General features: G+C 40.3%; 1 protein-coding gene and 1 long non-coding RNA gene across 6 annotated transcripts in view; one reads left to right on the forward strand and one right to left on the reverse strand.

The window, feature by feature from the left end:
• The window catches only part of LOC139635349 (chemokine-like protein TAFA-2), a 67,206-nt gene extending 56,348 nt beyond the window's left edge, over positions 1–10,858 (forward strand). For 3 of the 4 annotated variants that reach the window (XM_071502562.1, XM_071502563.1, XM_071502561.1), the window contains exons 4-6: positions 2,520–2,644; positions 3,235–3,291; positions 9,994–10,858. In XM_071502562.1, the coding sequence (XP_071358663.1) occupies positions 2,520–2,644; positions 3,235–3,264 (155 nt within the window). In that variant the 3' untranslated portion in view covers positions 3,265–3,291; positions 9,994–10,858. The remainder of the gene's footprint in view (positions 1–2,519; positions 2,645–3,234; positions 3,292–9,993) is intronic. The other variant, XR_011694182.1, reaches the window with a different exon arrangement.
• LOC139635350 (uncharacterized) overlaps positions 1–19,075 on the reverse strand; it is a 46,127-nt gene that overhangs the window by 4,091 nt on the left and 22,961 nt on the right. The window contains exons 2-4 of one of the 2 annotated variants that reach the window (XR_011694183.1): positions 15,378–15,473; positions 2,501–2,615; positions 1,367–1,471 (exon numbers count right to left, since the gene is read on the reverse strand). This is a non-coding gene — a long non-coding RNA (uncharacterized lncRNA). The remainder of the gene's footprint in view (positions 1–1,366; positions 1,472–2,500; positions 2,616–15,377; positions 15,474–19,075) is intronic. The other variant, XR_011694184.1, reaches the window with a different exon arrangement.

Genomic DNA, 19,075 nt, shown 5'->3' on the forward strand with positions numbered 1-19,075 from the left:
AAAAACCATCTCAGTGTAGTTTTACATCTCCTCTCTCAGGCTTCTCTCTGGAGCTCTAGTGACAACAGGTCAGTGAGCCAATCAGAAGAGAGGATCTGAGACTCTCTTCTTATTGGCTGACTGTTTTCTTTGTTATCAAATAAAAAAATATAGCAGATTTCAGGTAAACACTCAGAGAAACCAAATCCTGCAAGGTTGGATGGTGGGTTCAGGTGAGCGGGGCTTGGGGCGGAGCTGAGAACAGTGACTGCTTTGTTGTGACATCACAAAGATTCAGAAGTCCTGACGGCTCGTTTTAAGGCTCAGTTTTTGAATACAGACTGTGTGCATTTCTCTGTGGACTGAGGCTTTGATACTTTCATAGTATTAATATAGAACCTAGACCTGATTTATATAGAAAAGGACTTGGAAATATCACTTTATACATCATGGGACCTTTAGGGATGGTCAAAATTGCTTTGGCAAAGGCTTTTAGTTCCTGGTATTGGTCAAAATCTAAAAAACATACTCTTTTGGTTAATAAATCATCATCAGATTTTTTTTTTTTTTTTTAAACTTTAACTATTAAAAATCCATCATCACTATAACAAGTAATGCTCCCATTGACGACTAAACTGGAATTGATGTGTAAAATTGCTGGAGTGCTCCTTTAATATGCTTTGGCCACAAACCATCATTTATGAATAAGAGCTCAATGTCAAAGCCATATGGGAAATTTTTTACAGCTCCAATAAATAAAATAAAATAAATAAAATCTGAATCTATTTTTGCTCCCAGATGTTTTCAGCCTCCCCGTTTTTAAAGCATCATTAACTGCTCAGTGAAATGTATGCCCTGTACTTTATGTATGTTTGGTTATCAATACTCCCATTTCATTTCACTAGAAATCTCTGTGGCTTTCTAATAGCTGCTGCTCCACCACCACCACCATCTGCTCGCAGTTGACCTGATGCACTTGTTACACCACACTGCAGCTACAACCACGGCTATGAGATACAGAGTGATTCCCTCATGTCATAAAGGATCCATTCTGTGCAATTTACTCAAGCGAGGCTCGGCTGTTACGTGTGGATTATAATAACCAACTCTTTATTAGGAAGTACACTAATGCCGGTGGAGGGGGATGTGGAACATAGATAATGACCTCTGTAACACACCAAGTTTAAATGACGTCTGGTATGATGGTGCAGCAGAAGCTTAATGCTCTCTCATGGAAGCAAATGAGGAGCAGAAGGTTTTCCCCTCACAGGAAGGGAGTCAGTTCCCATCTTCAAAATTTTTTTTTTTTCACATGCATGTGTGTGACAAGGCTCAAAATAGACTTAGTGAGTGTTGCCAGTCAAAAAGCAAATGTTACATCACTTACCTGAGAGAGCTGTCAAAATCTGACACGGCTTGAGGAGACACCTCTGATGATTTGATTGGTGTCTGAGGAGATGCCTTGTTTCATGGAAACGTGGAGAATCATGTCCTGAAATAAATAAAAAAAAAAAAAATAAAAACAAGGTCATTTGAATTAACTTCCTGCAGAAGTTCAGAGTCAATCATGAAGCAGTGCGAATTCTGCAACTTGATTTTGATTTCGTGTCAGTTTGGCTGCTGGTAAAAGTGGCAGCTAACCAGCTGGGAGAAAAGTCATAACACTTGGAGGTCAGCATGGCAATATTAACAGAGAGGTAAGCTAATATAGACTAATGTCAAATAGTGGTATCAGTTGTATCCCTCTGGGGAACATCTATGTGAAGATTCACCTAGTTGACAACCTGCACTCCTTAATGATGATACGCTCAAATCAAAATCAATCCAATCAAAAATCTACACTATAAAGCACATTTCAGAGTTCAGAGATGACCAAAGTGCTGTGCAATAAAATACAAAGAAATAACAAGATGGTTACAGCCAAAAGGAAACTTAACTATCCCATAGACAGAGACAGATAGGGAACAGTTTGAAATAAAAACAGAGGGTAAAAGGGACAAATAAAGCATTAGGGACATTCAAAAGCCAGACAAAAAATAGGACATGAGTTTAGTCTTTAAAATGTCCACCGAGACGGAACAGAGGTAAACTGGTGGCTACAGTGAATGCCCGATCACCCTTTCCCCTTAGCCTCGACCATAAGGGACAAAAACAAATAAAAGAGCCTTGTTGTTAGCTTGTCGTTTTGTGACTGTTGGCCTGTATGTGCTCATGGTTTGTCCTGAACTGTTTTGTTGCTGCTTCTTTCTTTCCCAGTTTGCTCTGGTTAACTGGTAAGTTAGGTTAACTGATGTTACTAGCAGAGAAACACAAGATGCTGCTAATTAGCCCAACAGGTTAGCTGTTATTTTACCAATCAGGATCTACATTGTGTGATTTCACAGATGCATTCAGGTCTTTCAATGAGACTTTGCATTACAACAATAACTGGTTCTCACGTCATCATTGAGGTTTTATTATAATACATTTCATCATGATTTGGTGAAAAGAACATGAAGGCTATAGATGATATTTTTTTGACCTCCATGTTTGTTTGCAAGCCTCGATAGTGGAGCAGAAGTGGTGGTGTCAGATGCACCCGTGCCTTGACGGGGAGGAATGCAAAGTCCTTCCTGATCTGAAGGGCTGGAGCTGCGCTACGGGGAACAAGATCAAAACTACGAAGGTAAGTTTAAGAGACAAACCTGCTGCTCTCATTCAAACCTGTTGAATGTGACCTGACACACTGCAACTCTTCAAAGTCAAGAGGCCGTAGCTTCAGTTACAGGCCTCTGCCTTTACCTAAAAACAGCTAATGTTTGCAGTCGGTGCTCGGACTCCCGGGGGCCTCTAATCAATGGGCTGCCATGTCTCCTTAGCACTTTCAGGCCACTTTGAGCAGCTAAACTGGCCAATTACTCACTCCAATTACTTGCTTTTAACGTTGTAACATGATGCCCTTATCCCTCACTGTTATGACAACCCACGGACTTCAGTTCTGCCTCCCTCCATGTACTTAATTATTTAAACTGCCCGCACCACACCTGCCTGGAGCCAGAAGCCTGGAGCCTGGAGCCTGGGGCTATTGATTCAGGGACTTGTCGGGACCTCAGAATGCGATACATATAATTTTTTTTTTTTTTGTCCAGGCCTCTGAGACAAGCCTGATGTCTGCTGATGTCTGGAAATAGACTTTGGTAATTATCAGGTCTTGATGAGTGAAAGCTAAACATATCTTTTCTTTTGTTGTCTCTTGTAACATGGATGACTGCAAAGATTTCTGCGGACAGAGACCAGCTTTGGTAACGTCAGATGCTTCACTGCCAAGTCCAGGTAATCAATCTGTTTTTTTTAAGTTATGCTCCAGACATGTTTTAAACTCTAAAAATGCTCTGATTAGTATTTTGTTTAACATGGTTTTCCCACATAAAAAGTGAAAAAAAATGGAAAACTGGCTGGAAGCACAGCTACTCTAACTGCCTCATTGAGAAATCTGGATCAGGCCTTATGCCCCACCCACCACCACCTGTTTGCTCCAGGTGTCCAGGTGAAAGAGCAGAGAGCATGAAGATGGTTCGAGGAGGAAACATCAGAGAGACTCAGCCACATGTTTGAGCCTCAGTCAGACCCTGACTCAGATGAGGAGTCTGTGGAGACCAGAATCAGAGACTAGCAGACGGATCAGAACAGTTAGTGTAGTTAGCATCTTTTATGTGTTAGTGGTTGTAATAATGCAAACTCTCACTCTCTGTATTGACAAGGTTTCAGGTATATTTTGCCTGCTCCCCGTCCCCACAAGTTGACAGGGTTGGTTCTTTAGGTTATATGACGTATGAATCCCTGACTGACTGAATCTGTTTTTATGAGACTTTGGTTCACTGCAGTTCAAGATGGAAATACTCAGCAATGGTGTATTTCACTCATGATATGTCTTGTATTATATAAAAAAAAAACACCATATGGACATGTTAACAGGTTAAACACTTAATTTTCACCAGAGGGGGTCTGTAATTATTTGAAGGTTTTACTTGTCTTTTGTGGACCAAACATCCAATTGAAAAAAACATAAATTCCCAACAGGGATCATTACCGTGTCTCAATATTACTTCATTGTACAAATAGAACATTTGCATATCATTTACTGTGTGGCGTTCCCTCCCCCATTAAACAGACGTGTCAAATGGTATCATTAACCACATTTCCCAGTAGTGTCAGTCCTCCAGAGACAGAGGGGAGAGTGAGTAGAGAGGTATGATCCAAAGAGACAACAAAAACCTGTTCAAAGCATCAACAATACCCAGTGGATTCATCTCGCACACCTTTGAACTCAGCGAGAGAAACAAGTCGTCTTAAGTTTCAAATCTTTCTGCAGGCTGAAGCAGCGGGGATTCACACTTTCTTCAGTGGGGGGTCACGTTTTCTTTTTCAACCTCTACTGAGCTCTGGGAAAACAGCACCAAATAAACCCAGAACCTCCAGCTACACTGACCTCTATTGCTCTGTATCAGAAATGCATTCAAAAGGACTGGAAACACATTGCGAATTCAAAATGAGAACAGTGCAATGATTGGCTGCTGCAAAGTCCAGGTCACAGTGGGGAAGACAGTTCACAAACAGAGCTGCTGTGTTTGTACGTTTTCAGCCCCCAAACGGCAGCGAGACCTAACAGATAAATTTTGTCTGTTGGACTTGTAAACACAGAAATCCTAGAAAGTGATATAAACAGACTGAACACAGTGTGTGTGTGTGATACTTTACACCACAGGGATAAGAGTGAATAAAGATATGATGTTAGTGCAGCTCTCCGTGTACAGAGCACTGCTGTTTACACTGTTTGTAATTCTCTTAATTTGATATTTTACCAGACCCACAATGCAGTCTGGAAGGTTCTCAGGAAGGTTTGTGCTTTGCTCCTAAAGTTGCATTAAGGATGCATTTTAAAGCCAATAATTGATGCAGCTTTTATTGCATCTTCCTGATGGAAAGATTGTAGAAAAATGAATCCGAGACAAATAATACATTTTGCTTTCAGGTAATGTCTGTGTGGTGTTAGGGTAATGTAGACATGCAGACACTGGCTTGAAAGCAATAAAATAGCAAAAAAGGAAAGATTATTGTAGTCATAACAGAATGAAGCTTTTATTTTCATTTTTTTAAACTACTGCCATGTTGTCAGTATGGGCTGAAAGTAACTACAATGCTCTTAACTAATAAAAAAAATGATTATGAAAAGAAGCTAAAGCTTAGATATAAGATCTGTAGTCATAAGTGTAGGTTTGCATATGGACAGTAGAGACATGTCCCTACCAATATGTGAGTGAAGTTGTTTGGTTTGAATTCATTAGATGATTCTGATGTGCTCTCTTAGAGGCTGCGTCTCCAAGACAACTAATTTAGGCATGCTAACATTTGATTGGCTGAAAAGGTGGGGACTATCCGGGGGCTTGGTGGAGACGAGAGCGCATCATTGTGCAGACTGTTATCGGTGTGGTCAGTCCCGAGCTGAAACTTGGGTAAAAATTGTATTGTATTTCAGATGACTCCCTTTCCTCTGTTGCCTGAACTACACAACACACATTAGTTAATGTACATATCATGTCACCAAAGTAGAGAAGGGACATCACCACCCACTGTGTAAGAAAAAGGTAGTAAACTAACTAGCCAGTAGCCATGGTCATTTAAAAAGAAAACCTGCTGGTTACCTAATTATTTTACATTTAATACTAATGCATCACTGGATTAACAGCATTTTGCAGTTGTAGTTCCTCAAGGTGGAGTTAGTTTTACATATGAAATCAAAGGGAAAAGGTGAACTGCACCACCGGTAGGACTACTGAATATAAACATTCTTTTCCATTCTCCTACTTACTTACTTTTAGTCTTTGATCTGATACTGTGTATAGTTTTTTTTAAGTGTAAATTCAGATCTGTGTTAATAAACCATTTGGTTGACAGTATTAAAAAGTCCTCTTTGTTTTGGAGGGGTGGCGTGGCCACAACTCAGATCTTCCAGGAGATAAATCCTTCAGACTTTCAGCGCTCAACAAAGTGTTAACTCTTGTTAACACTTGTTAACACTTTGTTGAGCGGTGCAACCTGCATCTGCTGCTAACACACCAACAGGATGTCATAATACCAACGTGTGCCTAACAAATGAATCCTGAATATTCTCTCCTCCTACTATCCTACCTTCTCCTTCCTGCTAATCTGCTGAATTCCTATGCAACCATTAAAATTAATGCTAAGCGACATCCCTCCCACTGATATCTCTCCAGAACAGTCATTATAAGGTTTGATTACCTCTGACAGTAAAACTTTATTTGTCTAAAGGTGACTCTGCAGCGTTCCTGCTTTGTGTTTTTTGATGATTTCAGGCAGATTCTCACGTAAAAATCTTGATTAGTGCAGCTTTAAAAACGGCCATTCTGTGAAAATCCCAAACCTGGTAGTTACAACACAAAACATATTGCTGAGAAGGACACTGCAGTGTGCCAATTACACAGCTGAATTACACAAACACAAGCCCATGCACCTGCTGTGTTAAATCTATCAGCCAACCTTACTTCAGGCACTAAAAGGAAATGAATCCTTTGCCAGTTAAATTAGCACTTGTCAGCCACCAATTAAAAGAACGCAACACCCACTGAAGGCTTGGTTTTTTCTGTCTGTATTTTTAGCATTGTTTCAGACAGTCATTGAAACACTGTTAAAGACCCCCCCACCGCCACCCCACACCCCCTGAAGTGAGACACAGAGTATATCCATCTCTGAAGACATTTTCTGCTCTGACAGGAAGACGCTCGGCTCTTTGTCGGTTCAGTGTGGAATTATTCTCAAATTAGTCCCGCATTAATCACAATGACAGCTCAGAATGTAAATGACTCTGTAAAGGGAGGAATTTATTGCAGCCTCTTCAGCCATCAGCAAAGTGCTGCAACAGCCTGGATTTATGGAAACTTTTTACCCCTTGTTGATATGATTATGCAGGTTTTCTTGCGAAGTGATGGCCTGATGGTTTCCCGGATTGTTTTGCTTTTCTGCATAATTGAGGTTGATTTATACGACACTGTAGTGCAGTGCCAGGCTGCTGCTCTGCCCTGTTCAGTGTCAGAAGATCCATTTATGAATTAATCTAAGCAGGCTGTCGGAGCTGTCTGTTTCCTATCAAAAGTTCAGCATCGATAATGGAGCCTTACAAGTTCGTCGCGGCTTCCCCTCAGTCCGTCAAACCCACGCGGCAGCTGACAGACGGCTGGGATCGATAGCGGACGTCGTTATGAAGGTTGTTATGTTATGTTCCTCGAGAGTCTTTTCCAGAATGTACTTTTGGAGGAGCAGAGGAGCTGCCAGTCAGACACCGAGCTTCATGACAGGCAATTTAATCTCAAGGAGAATGGAGGTCTTTGGAGTATCTGACAGCATCGAACCTGGAGAGAGAAAACCTGAGTGTGGAGCACAAAGCCAATCTGCAGAATCATTTATCCTGAACACTGTATGACAACCTAACTGATAGATCAATATGCTGATGGTTGAGGCCGGTATACTATAGGTCTGTAATGAGGTACTGGGATGATACTGAATCTGACAGAATCCCTCAGGTGTTTCTGACCTTTACATGGGACTGTTGCCTTTGACCAGGTCAGACGAAGTTTGACCTGCATTGATGATGTGTTTGTTAGTTTTTTAAAATTATTTTCTGCTACAAACAAGACTAGATCAAAGCCGTATATATGGCTGGACTGCCTTTGGTCAAATCCTGATTTTAATTTTGGCGGTTTTGTCAGATGACATCGCAAACACAGAAATTGAAGACAAAGACTGTGCTGTGATTTCAGCTATATTTACTGTGAAATGATCACTCAGAGAGAAACAAAGTTTTTCCATGTGCCATGTTGAGGTTACTGCATTAGTAGTTAATACAAACTCAACACTTCCTGTAACTGTTTCAAATTAAAAGCCCTCCAGTGTTTCAGTGGGCAGAAACCCTTTATTTCTTAACAGGGCCTTGATTGCTGTGCTGCAGTGAGCTAGCGTTACTGTTGTTTACATGTTATTCAGATCTGCTAGTTTCTTTAGCAGTTTGTGATGAGTTCTCCCTCTCCCCTAACAGAACCCACTCAGTGATGAGGCATTTGGCTGACCAATGGTGGAAATATGGTCAGTCACTGAGTCAGTCAGTCACATTCCAGATTATAGGGCTGGCCCTGCTGTTGTGGTCCAACCAATAAAGTTTTCTTACTTACTTTCCAGTCGGTTAAGATGATCGATGTAGAGTTATTGAATGGCTGAATTCAAATGAGCTTTTCTTGTGCTTAAATCATGAGATTTTTATGAAAACTGCTGTGAGTATTCATAGGACCCAGAGGATTAACCTTTAAGCTGTTAGAATCAATATTTTTATATTAACAATAGATAAAATTACTATATATTGTTAAAGGGGGCACAACCAATTCTGCAGCTTCCCTTCAGCTCTATGGAGAATTTTAGCATCTTTAACATCTGTTTTGCTTCTCTTTGTCACTTCTCTCTTTGGTTCTGTTTAAGTTTCAACAGAAAAGTTGTGACACACTCACTGTTTGCTCGCTGTTTCTATAACTTTTATTACTATTATTATTTTCCACCATATGAAGCCATATTTAGCCTGAGAGGCAAATACATACATTTTCCTGGTTTCCACTAGGGGTATTGCTGCTCTATTATGGGGCACTGTAGGCCACTGAAATATATGTATGCAACTAAAATGGTGCGGGTGTGCTGGTATGGATGTCAAGAGTGTGAAAGTGTGTGTTTGTGTACACTTAGAGAGTTAAATTATATTGTACTGCAGATCACAATGTCCAGCCCCTTGTCTCTCTCTTCCCCCTCTCTCTCACCCACATACACACACTTTCACCCACCCACTGCATGTGCAGGACTTTAAACTCATTATTAAAACTTAAAGGTGCATTGCATGTCTGTACATAAGTTACAGTAGGCCTTTGAGCTTTGAAGTTGTGTGTGTCTGTTTGTGGTGGGGGTGTGTGCATCTTTGTAGGGTGCACTTGTGTGCCTACATGCAAGTGTATGTGATTGCATGTCCATATGAGGTGAGAAATGGTTCTTTTTTTGTGATAACCTTTTTTTACATAAAAAAAAAACAAAAAAAGGCGTCTTTATGTAAACATATTGGCATTTAAAGGGTTAAAATCCTGAAAATGATTGAGTATTTGGTAGTTATGATCAGGACTGAAGAAAATGAAAAACGAATTAAATGGAGTGGAAAATATTAATATATAACATCTTTATTGCAGTTTTTTTTGATGCAGACATTTTTGTCCTCTAATGACCTCAGTGCAAGACACCCAGGGGTAAATGTTTCAGGTTCTTTTCTTTTTCTGCTCATTCATAGTATCTATCTATAGTTTGTATTGTGTTATACCACACAGACATTATAGAACATAGGTATATTAACATGTGGAAATGTGGCGTATTATTTGAAGTAATTTTATCTATTGTCAATATAAAAATATTGATTCTAGCAGCTTAAAGGTTCATCCTCTGGGTCCTATGAATACTCACAGCAATTTTCATAAAAATCTCATGATTTAAGCACAAGAAAAGCTCATTTGAATTCAGCCATTCAATAACTCTACATCGATCATCTTAACCGACTGGAAAGTAAGTAAGAAAACTTTATTGGTTGGACCACAACAGCAGGGCCAGCCCTATAATCTGGAATGTGACTGACTGACTGACACAGTGACTGACCATATTTCCACCATTGCTCAGCCTAATGCTTCATCACTGAGTGGGTTCTGTTAGGGGAGAGGGATAACTCATCACAAACTGCTAAAGAAACTAGCAGTTCTGAATAACATGTAAACAGGCCCTGTTAAGAAATAAAGGTTTTCTGCCCACTGAAATGCTAGGGGGCTTTTAATTTGAAACAGTTACAGGAAGCGTTGAATTTATTACACAGTGTTTCTGGTGAGGTCATTTAAAACACAGGTGGCGATCACATTTGATTTCATCTTAACACGATTTTCTTCTTCACAGGTGAATCAACAGCTGTGTTCTTTGTTGAATCATCAGAGGAGAAGACAGTAATGCAGAGGACCTTTCTGTAAATAGAGACTTCCTTTCTTCTGGACTGCAGTTTATCTTTGGAAAACTCTGAATGCTTCTTGAACTCTCTGGACATCTGAGGAGGAGTAGATCCTATTAAACGTACTGACCAGTCAACTCTTCCTCCTGAAGGACTCCATGTGATTAGCCTTACCAGACGACAGGATTTACTCTCTGACATTGTACTGCTTGTAGTGGAATACAATGGTGAACTTTGCCTATATGTTAATTTGTAGAGTATCATGTTCTTTACAGGGGATTTTGCATCACAAGTTGACCAGGGTGAACAGCAGGTCAGTATGTTGTAAGAATCGCAAATATTCATACAAATTGTGATATTGTTTAATCCGTCAGTGTTGTTTCAAATACAGATGAGAACGTTTGACTGGCAGCGGATGTTCAGGGTGATTTTCAAAGAAATACACGACCACAGTCATCAATCTATCATTCATACTAAAGGACTGCTGAGGTTCAACACAGATGTAACGGGTGTAAACTGATCAAACCAGCTGTTGACAGGCTGTGAACAGCTGGATCCAGTCCTGGTTTATTTTACTGTGAAAGTCACTCTGACTCTGTTTGTGTATTACAGCTCTGAGTTCAGACTCGAGATGACAACAGTGTAAATGAAAACACAACATCTGGTCAGTGACTGAGTGATCACAACAGCAACGTTCCCACAACTGTTTTCAACTTGTATGATTTAAACCTGATCACCTTTCAGTAGGTATCGCTAACACTTCCTCTGTCTGTGTAAGTGATGACATCAGTAATAAACTATGATTGTGTAACTAAAGCCTTGTGTCTTTTAAGCATCTGTCTGCAAACATTGACTAGTTTTTATCTGTGCTAGCTCAGTCGGTCGCCGCTCTGATATCACTACCAAGTGTCAGCCCACCATGATGTCACCCACTGGTTTGTGAACTGCTCTTTTGAAGCCTCGACTTTGTTTGCTGCTGTCGCCATCTTGGTTTTTTGAAACCAGAAGAAACCATTGGACGAGAAGGTGGAGCTGAGGAGGAGTGAGGGGTGGATCTGACCTGCTCTGTACTCTATCCTGATTGTCAAGCAGGTCACTGTGTGTGGTACAGTCTGTCAGTCACACTGTAGCCCCGTCCTAATGCAGACCCTGCTTTATTGTCCATTTTCCACTAAATGAAAATGTTATATTGAAGAACACATGAAACAAGCAAATCAGACCATAAAATTAGAAAAACGTTTACTGAGGTAATAAATCAAGTGAGACGTAGAGACATTTTCTCATACACTTCAATACAATCTGATTTCTTTTTACAACCAGTGGAGTCGCCCCCTGATGGTCATTAGATAGATGCAGGTTTAAAGCTCCTCAGCATTGGCTTCACTTTTCAGACCCAGAGTCTACATCCATTTTTAAATACAGTCTGTTATCACTACACATCACCAGTTGTCTTCATTGGACATACTCATATTTTGGTTACCAGTGAACTGAACACATCTGTTTTTAACTAATGAACGTGAGTGTTGTCAACTCTTGTCAGGTAATGACACTCATTCACGAGAAGGTTGAGGATTTACAGTATGTAGCATTCAAACTGAAATCACAGCACATCTGTCAGGGACTGTGGTGAAACCAGTGGTGCAGACTGGGCCTGCCATTTATCCGTTTTTTTTTTAAAAAAATGTTGCATCATTTGGTTCATGCCGGCTCAGTAAACGTTCTACAGTTTTACCTTCACTGTACCTCTTTTTTTCACTTTCTGCATAATAAAAAATGTATAAGGAGCTGAATCCCATCTGTAGATTGGTGTGTTCTGAGTTGTCCTGCTTTGTGACATATTAGCTGTGTGCCAATTTGAAGACTGACTGCGTCACTGCAGCGTAACTAGACTGTCCCTTTTCAAAGGCTCCTTCAAATGCAGCTCAGAAATGTGGCCTTCTTTTTTTGTGCAATGACAGATCCAACGGGTGAATCCTTCATTGCCCCACCTATCCCAAGATTCATTGCACGGCAGTAATAAAAATAATACAGCAGCACACAGCGCTGACAAATAGCCCAAAGTTTACACTTTTAAATCTAAGTATTGAGTTTAAGCTTAAGAGCCAGTGGTACAACTGTTAACACCATGGAGCTTAAAAACTGAGAAAAACTGTTTGTTGTCAAGGTTGCTAGGCAACAGGAACTGCGCTCTGTGATGCAACAGTAAGGGCGGGTGCTGCTGGTGACACAAAGCAAAAATCCTCCGCAGGTCAGACCGCGTCATTTCGGTTTGGCCTTCATGGTTTATGGCGGATACAAAGGGCCACACCTTCATAGATCACATCTGCCAAATAATGTGACCCCTGAAATAGGACACGGCTGTTTTCAAGTTGTAAAACATATACTCATATTGGTTTTTCTTGGCTTTTAATGGTAATCTCTGTCTGTAGTATGTAGTAGTAAACAGTAATGTGGCAGTGATTGGAGGCTGGGGACGGAGGTTCTACTGAAAAAGAAAAGTTCAGACAAATCAACATATTCACTTTAATCTGGGTGAATTTAACTTTAAATACAAGTCAGTGGTAAAATGAACAAGCAGCTAATGTATGTACAATGAGCTTACAGGCTAATTAGGACTGTACTCAGTACTTCTCCTCTGCATGATGGACTGCACTCATTTATGCCTTACAGATAGAAGTGTATTTGTAAAATATCAGCCCTTATTCAACAGAAAAAAAAAAAAAAGACACCTGACATCCTCCAACAGATGCCTACAGAGCAGGCTTCAGAGGTTTGTTTGAATTTAGAAAAACGCACAAGAACAGTATCTCATCAAAAGATTTAAATAATTAATGAAGGTACCCACACTGTGTCACTGTGCTCTGAGCTGATCTGTAATTATGAGTCAGGTCTTATAGCAACTCACATTATCTTATATGGACTTTTGTTTTAAGGGAAAATGTCCTGACAGAAGTGATGGAGCTCAGGACTCTGGACCAGCAGGATCCAGATCCACTACTACTCATTATTACTATTATTACCACTGTTATCTATTATTATTTTTGATAACACCATTACCTATAGTACTGTATATACAGCTGCCCAGCTGTATATAGTCTGCCTCGACCCAACCCATCACCAAGTGCTGCTCTTTGTGGGAACTGTTGGGTTTCTCGCCTTGAGATAATGCATATTATGATTTGGCACTATACAAATAAAACTGAATTGAAGTGACTCATCCAGCTGCACTAGATGGTTTCGCTGTCAGTAATTCTTTCTTACAATTCACATTATTTACAGATGTAACAATTTAACGTTTGAATCTACACATGGCCCACAACAGAGACTGTGGATGAAACATCCTGTGTGTGTTATCTCTGCTGTTGTGTGATGCAGCAACAGCTACAGGCGTTTCATCAAAGACACAGAAGAGCCGACCTTCTACAGGTGGCTGCGGGCAGCTTGCTCATCACAGCACAGCAGGATTAGACTCCTGTGGATGGTTTTGTTGGTCTCATGCAAAGATTGTGAAGCATGTTTCATTCTGCAGTGGATGATTGAAAAATAATTGAGAGGTGTTTTATGATTTTGGAGATGTCTGTGTGTAGTGGTGTGTGTAGACGCAGGTGGTCTGTGTCCACAGCTGACTGTGTCCGTCCTGGACTGTGCAACGTTAGAATTAATTTAAGATCCTGGGGCTGTTCTACTGACTCAGGACAAGGCACAAAATTTCTTGTTATCAAATGACTGTTGTGCATGTAAATCAATGATTTCATGCTCTTAATGCAGAGAGAATAAAGTCATCTGTACTGAGCCATCAGACACACCTCCTGCATCTCAATTTGACTATAAAGCTCCTTGCAGTTTATTTAGGTTTTGTTGGTTGTGTCAGTGGTGTTGACTCAGCTGGTGAGTGCGTTTACAGGACAGATACAGACTGAAAGGTCCTGATGGTGGGTAAATGTTCACGAATACAAAGACCACCATCAGCTGTGAAACAACCAAATGCCCGGAGCAGTGCAGTAAAATGTTACATACAGCTGCATGTGATCAGATGTATGTGACTGAGGTCCTGTTTTCAGACCTGATATTAACTTCAGTCTCAGGTGATCCCATCACAAGCAGTCAGCTCTGAGTTCGTCTGTTCACACCTGGATTTAAAATGTGTCACCAGTGACAGCTTGTGATCAGATCTCACTTCCTGCTTTATATACAAACAAACAGGTATGTGGTGTTTTTTCAGACAGATGTGTCGGTTGTCAATGTGCTTCTGTGTATGTATGTGTGAGAGTGAGAAAGAGAAAGAGAGCGGTAATATATATACGCATGTACATACATGCGTATATATATTACACATATACACACAAACATGAATGTCACTGTGCAGAATCTACAAATCATCCTTCCAGCTTTCAGAGCCAGACGGTCGATGTGTGTTCAGACAACATTTTAAATTCCCCACTAACATCACAGACCTTTATGAGTGCGTCACCTCAGTTGGGAGGCTGAACTTATCAAATCAACAGCCAAACATCTGAAAGAAGCCCGTGCTGACCGCTGTTATCACAGTGTGGAGAAGTGAAGCGTTCTGATGTAAATCAGCAGGTGAAATGGTCACTTTATTTTGAAATGCACAGACCGATCCATCCCTGCTCTTGTAGTTTCCTGGTAAATTGTTTCAGATGATGGTCTTTTCTTCCCCACAATGGGAGCACCTCCTGTTATTATCATGTTTACCCAGGCTGAGTCCAATCTGTTTTCTGTGAAAAATGAAACAATCCTGAGGGCGATGACTTTATTTTTTTCTTTGTCCTCTGAGGGGAAATTGGTCAACACAGTCACTGCTTTTTGGCAACAATTTTCGAGTGAGACAGGAGACAACAGGAGGTTGTTCCACATGCAGCAAACACACATTCGACCGCAACTTAAAGCTGCTAAAATCTAAATTTTATATCAAATCATCTGGTCTACAGGAAATGTTTGTCTGATGTCGTAACCTTAGCTACTGTACAGTTATTATTTCACTGCCACTTATAGTATTTTTCATACCATTTCTGATGTGTAACATTGAAGCTGCTCTTTGTGCCTGAGGGTAGACTTAGTTGTTAGAGGTGAGTTGTGATTATAACAATGGTGGGTGTAAAAAGTCAAACCGCAGAGTTAAGAGTCTGATGTCTTGCCGTGATGGATGATTAGAGAAGATTATTTTGAGAAACTGTAGCCTGCCTATTCCCTGCAGCTCTAAGTGACACCGACACATTGGGTGTCCTGACAACCTGCTGCAGATTTTAAAGTGATAGTTCGGGTTATTTGACGTGGGGTTGTGTGAGGTACTTATCTATAGTCAGTGTGTTACCTGCAGTAGATTTCAATCAGTGTGCTGTCAGTTTAGAGAAGCAGCTGGGAGCACCGGCACAGAAGCTGAGTGATGTGCTGCCGTGGACGGGTCCATCTGCAAAAATGAATTTTAGTCACTTTTAAAAAATGCCCACAGAAAAAAAAAAAAAACGAATATCAGTAGAAGTGTGTGCTTTATTTTGACCTCAGCACCGTTGAACTACCATATTCCTACACTTAGCTCTGTCTGACTCAAATAGCTGATCTGAGGAGTAACACAGTATGTACTGTAGTTGTGCTTGTGCATAGAAATACAACATTCACAACCTGTAGTTCCAAAGGAAAGGGCTGTTTGATACAAGATTATGTGAAATATTCAAAACAAAAGCATACACTTCAGCTAATATTAGTGTATTTTTTAAAGTATCTAAAACCCGTTTTGGCGGATAGCTCTGTCCACAGCAGCACATCGCTCATCTTCTGTGCCAGTGTACTGATCTATATCTACTGCAGGTAATACACTGACTGTAGGTAAATACCTCACACAACCCCACCTCAAATAACCAGAACCTGTTTCTTTCTGGGAGCAGGCGGTGGCAGAAAGTGACGAGATGGGGCTAGCTGGTTAGCATCCTAACTTCAGTGGAAGAAAAGGTGTGATAGAGATGAGTTAATACTGGTGTTACTTTCCACCTCTGGAGACAGCTGTTGGTGAGTAAAGGAACAAGGTTTGATGCAGAATTCACAATGTTCCTTCTCGACAGCTGATAATGCTAACATTGGCTATGTAGCAACAGCAAAACCTACATGTAGGACCTTTAAGTCCTGTCCTGTTTGAAATCCTCCCATCAATGAAGACCTGGTTCATCAGACTATCTCACCTACAAATTTCTCAGTATTACACATAATTCTGTGGTGTAGATGAGAGGCTCTTAAATGATTTTAGCTGAGGACCCCAGTGAGAAATTAGCTCTCATTGCTCTGGGAAACAGGCTTATTAAAATATTTCATATCCTTGTCATAAAGGGACCCAACAGCAACAAGCCTGTAAGTCAATTTGGATCTCAACCCACAGTTTAAGAAGCGGTGAAGCCAGATTACTGTGGAGGATTTTCCATGCTTTTTGTTGCAGTGCTGACGCCTCTCATTTTTAAAATGCTTCTCTTTGGGGAAATAACATTAAAAAAAAAAAAAAAAGTTTCCAGAGCAGAAGTGATGTAATCAAGAGGATTTGCAGCTGTAGATGCTCAGACAGACACAGAAATGGGAGAGTGCTGTTTTTTTTAAATGGACCTTAGTTTTCACTTTGGAACAAACCCTGTGCACTTGCTGTAGACACTGTTTCCTGTCAAACATGGTTACAGTGAATGACTGTGTTTCCCAGCCCGCTGTTCTTTTCCAAACATCCAGTGTGTGACATGAGTTTCACTGAGAACTGAAGACAAGTGCTGCCTGAAGCGTCTCTCTCGTGTTCAATGAGGAGTGAGCGCTTCAAACATCCAGCTTCACTCTCCTCTCCGTCCTCTGGCGAAATGACAAACATTCTCCGTGAATCAGAAGTTTGTAACACCGCTGGCCCTGGTGTGTCAAAACACATTTCCAGGGTCAATGCCAGACTCCAGGTTGGTGTCTGAGTCACTTCAGAGGATTCGGGGGAGTGTCCGGGGGCGGGCGAGCTGAAAACAGAAAACCTCGCTTTCAAAGCTTTGATTTCTTTCAACAGATTTAAATGAACTAAAGGCAGGCAAGTGTCTCTCCCTCTCCCCCTCTCCCTTTCTTGCTGCAGTCATTACAAGAGCACATCAAAGGAATCTCATCCTCGCACCATATGCTGTATAGTTTCATAATCTAATGAGGGTTTTGTAATTACACAGTCCACCAGGGGAATAGAGCTCATCGATTCTCTGGGAAAAGAAATTTCATTATACAGACTCACAGTAAACCATCGATTCCATCAACAGCTTTGTACTTTAATTTCATTTAATCGTGTTACATAACAAAGGGACTCGTCAGAATCACATGTTACAGAGGGAATTACAGATGTGAATGTGAAGCACGCTGATACGGACTTTCCAGGCAAGGAGAGAGATGTTGAAAGTCACAGCATTCAAGAAATGTTTCATCTGTTCATGTAAGCAGAGTGTGACTGCTGTGAATATGACATTTCTGTATGGGTGTGATATACACCTAATGAATGCTACTTTTTTATTGATGCGCCTCACATCCAGCGCAGGAGGAAATCCTCTGATGCATCCGTCAAACCAGCAAAAGACAAAAGGAGACATTTGCTGTGGTGGAGTTATTTATATATTTCTGCTGGTATAGAAAAGGCTGCAGCTTATACAAGTGTTGATTCACAGTAGCTGTGTTTTCACATCCCTGCAGTCCAAACGATATCCATCTATCCATCCATCCATCCATCCATCAGCCTGATACAGTAGTTTCCGCAAAAACTCACTTAAAGCAGATGTATTGTTTTTTTTAACCACTTGGGGATCAAAAGAACAAGCTGTAAACACAACAATATGTCAAAAAGTACATATTTGCCTATTTACACATTCAGCAGACACTGAGCAACATTAGCATTTTCCTTTTAGCTCTGTATTTGGTCTCCACCAGCTCCTGATGTTAATATCTGGCTCTTTATTTGCTAAATGCTCCTGTATGTTCTCCAGTCTGACGTCATTTGTTGCTGGGCAGACAGTAACAGTGTGTTTATCAGAGCTTTTTCACTACAATGAGCTGCTGCTGAAAATGAGGCCGATGAAGCCTTAAATAGTGAAACAAAACACAAACAATGAGCTGAAAGAAACTAAAATGCTCTACAGAGCTAAGGGAGATGCAGAGGTGGGCAGTAATTGTCTTTGGGTTCTTTGACCCATTGTTAACATAAAAATATTGATTAGTGTACCTTTAATTACAATTTTTTTTTAAAACAAATATATGTATTAGTGCACCTTTAATAATGACTTTTTTTTTACATGAACATATTTATTAGGGCACCTTTAATCACCAATTTTTGAAACAAAAATATTGTTTAGTGCACAAATACAATCATTTTTTAACAAAAATATTGGTTAGTGCACCTTTAATCACTATATTTTTAATATCAAATATTTAGTAAACCTTTAGTTAATACTTTTTTTTTTTTTTTTAAACAAACATTTTTTTGTGCACTTTTAATCACTACATTTTATTTAACAAAAATTTTGATTAGTGAATCTTAATTACTTCACTCTCTGCAGATAAACTCAACCACAGAAATTATTTAGCATCAGGTCTTCTTGTTATAAAGCTCCTGTAATCCAATCTGCCTCAATCACAGGCGAGTGCAGGGGGACAAACCTGTCATTAAGGTAAAATTACCCACAACCACAGGTTCATAAACAGCTCAGTTCCTGTTAGAGTTGTGAAAATGAATGTGATGGAGACGTCTGCTTTCATTTTAGACTTTTAATATAAAACAAATGTTTCTATTAAATTACAACTCCAGCAATTTATTCTTAAAATTACACATCATCCAGCCTGCAAATGAGAGCGCGCGCACGCACACACACACACACACACACACACACACACACACACACACACACACACACACACACACACACACACACACACACCACTCACTTTTAATTACTTCTGATAGGTGCAGTGGATTTATGTGGCATGAACAGGATTTTCACTGGTTGAGTTTTTCTTAGGTCAGACTAACAG

The sequence above is a fragment of the Trachinotus anak genome, unplaced genomic scaffold (assembly GCF_046630095.1).
Source record: "Trachinotus anak isolate AG129_WGS33_773 ecotype Australia unplaced genomic scaffold, CSIRO_AGI_Tana_v1 ptg000018l, whole genome shotgun sequence".
NCBI classification, from domain to species: Eukaryota; Metazoa; Chordata; class Actinopteri; order Carangiformes; family Carangidae; genus Trachinotus; species Trachinotus anak.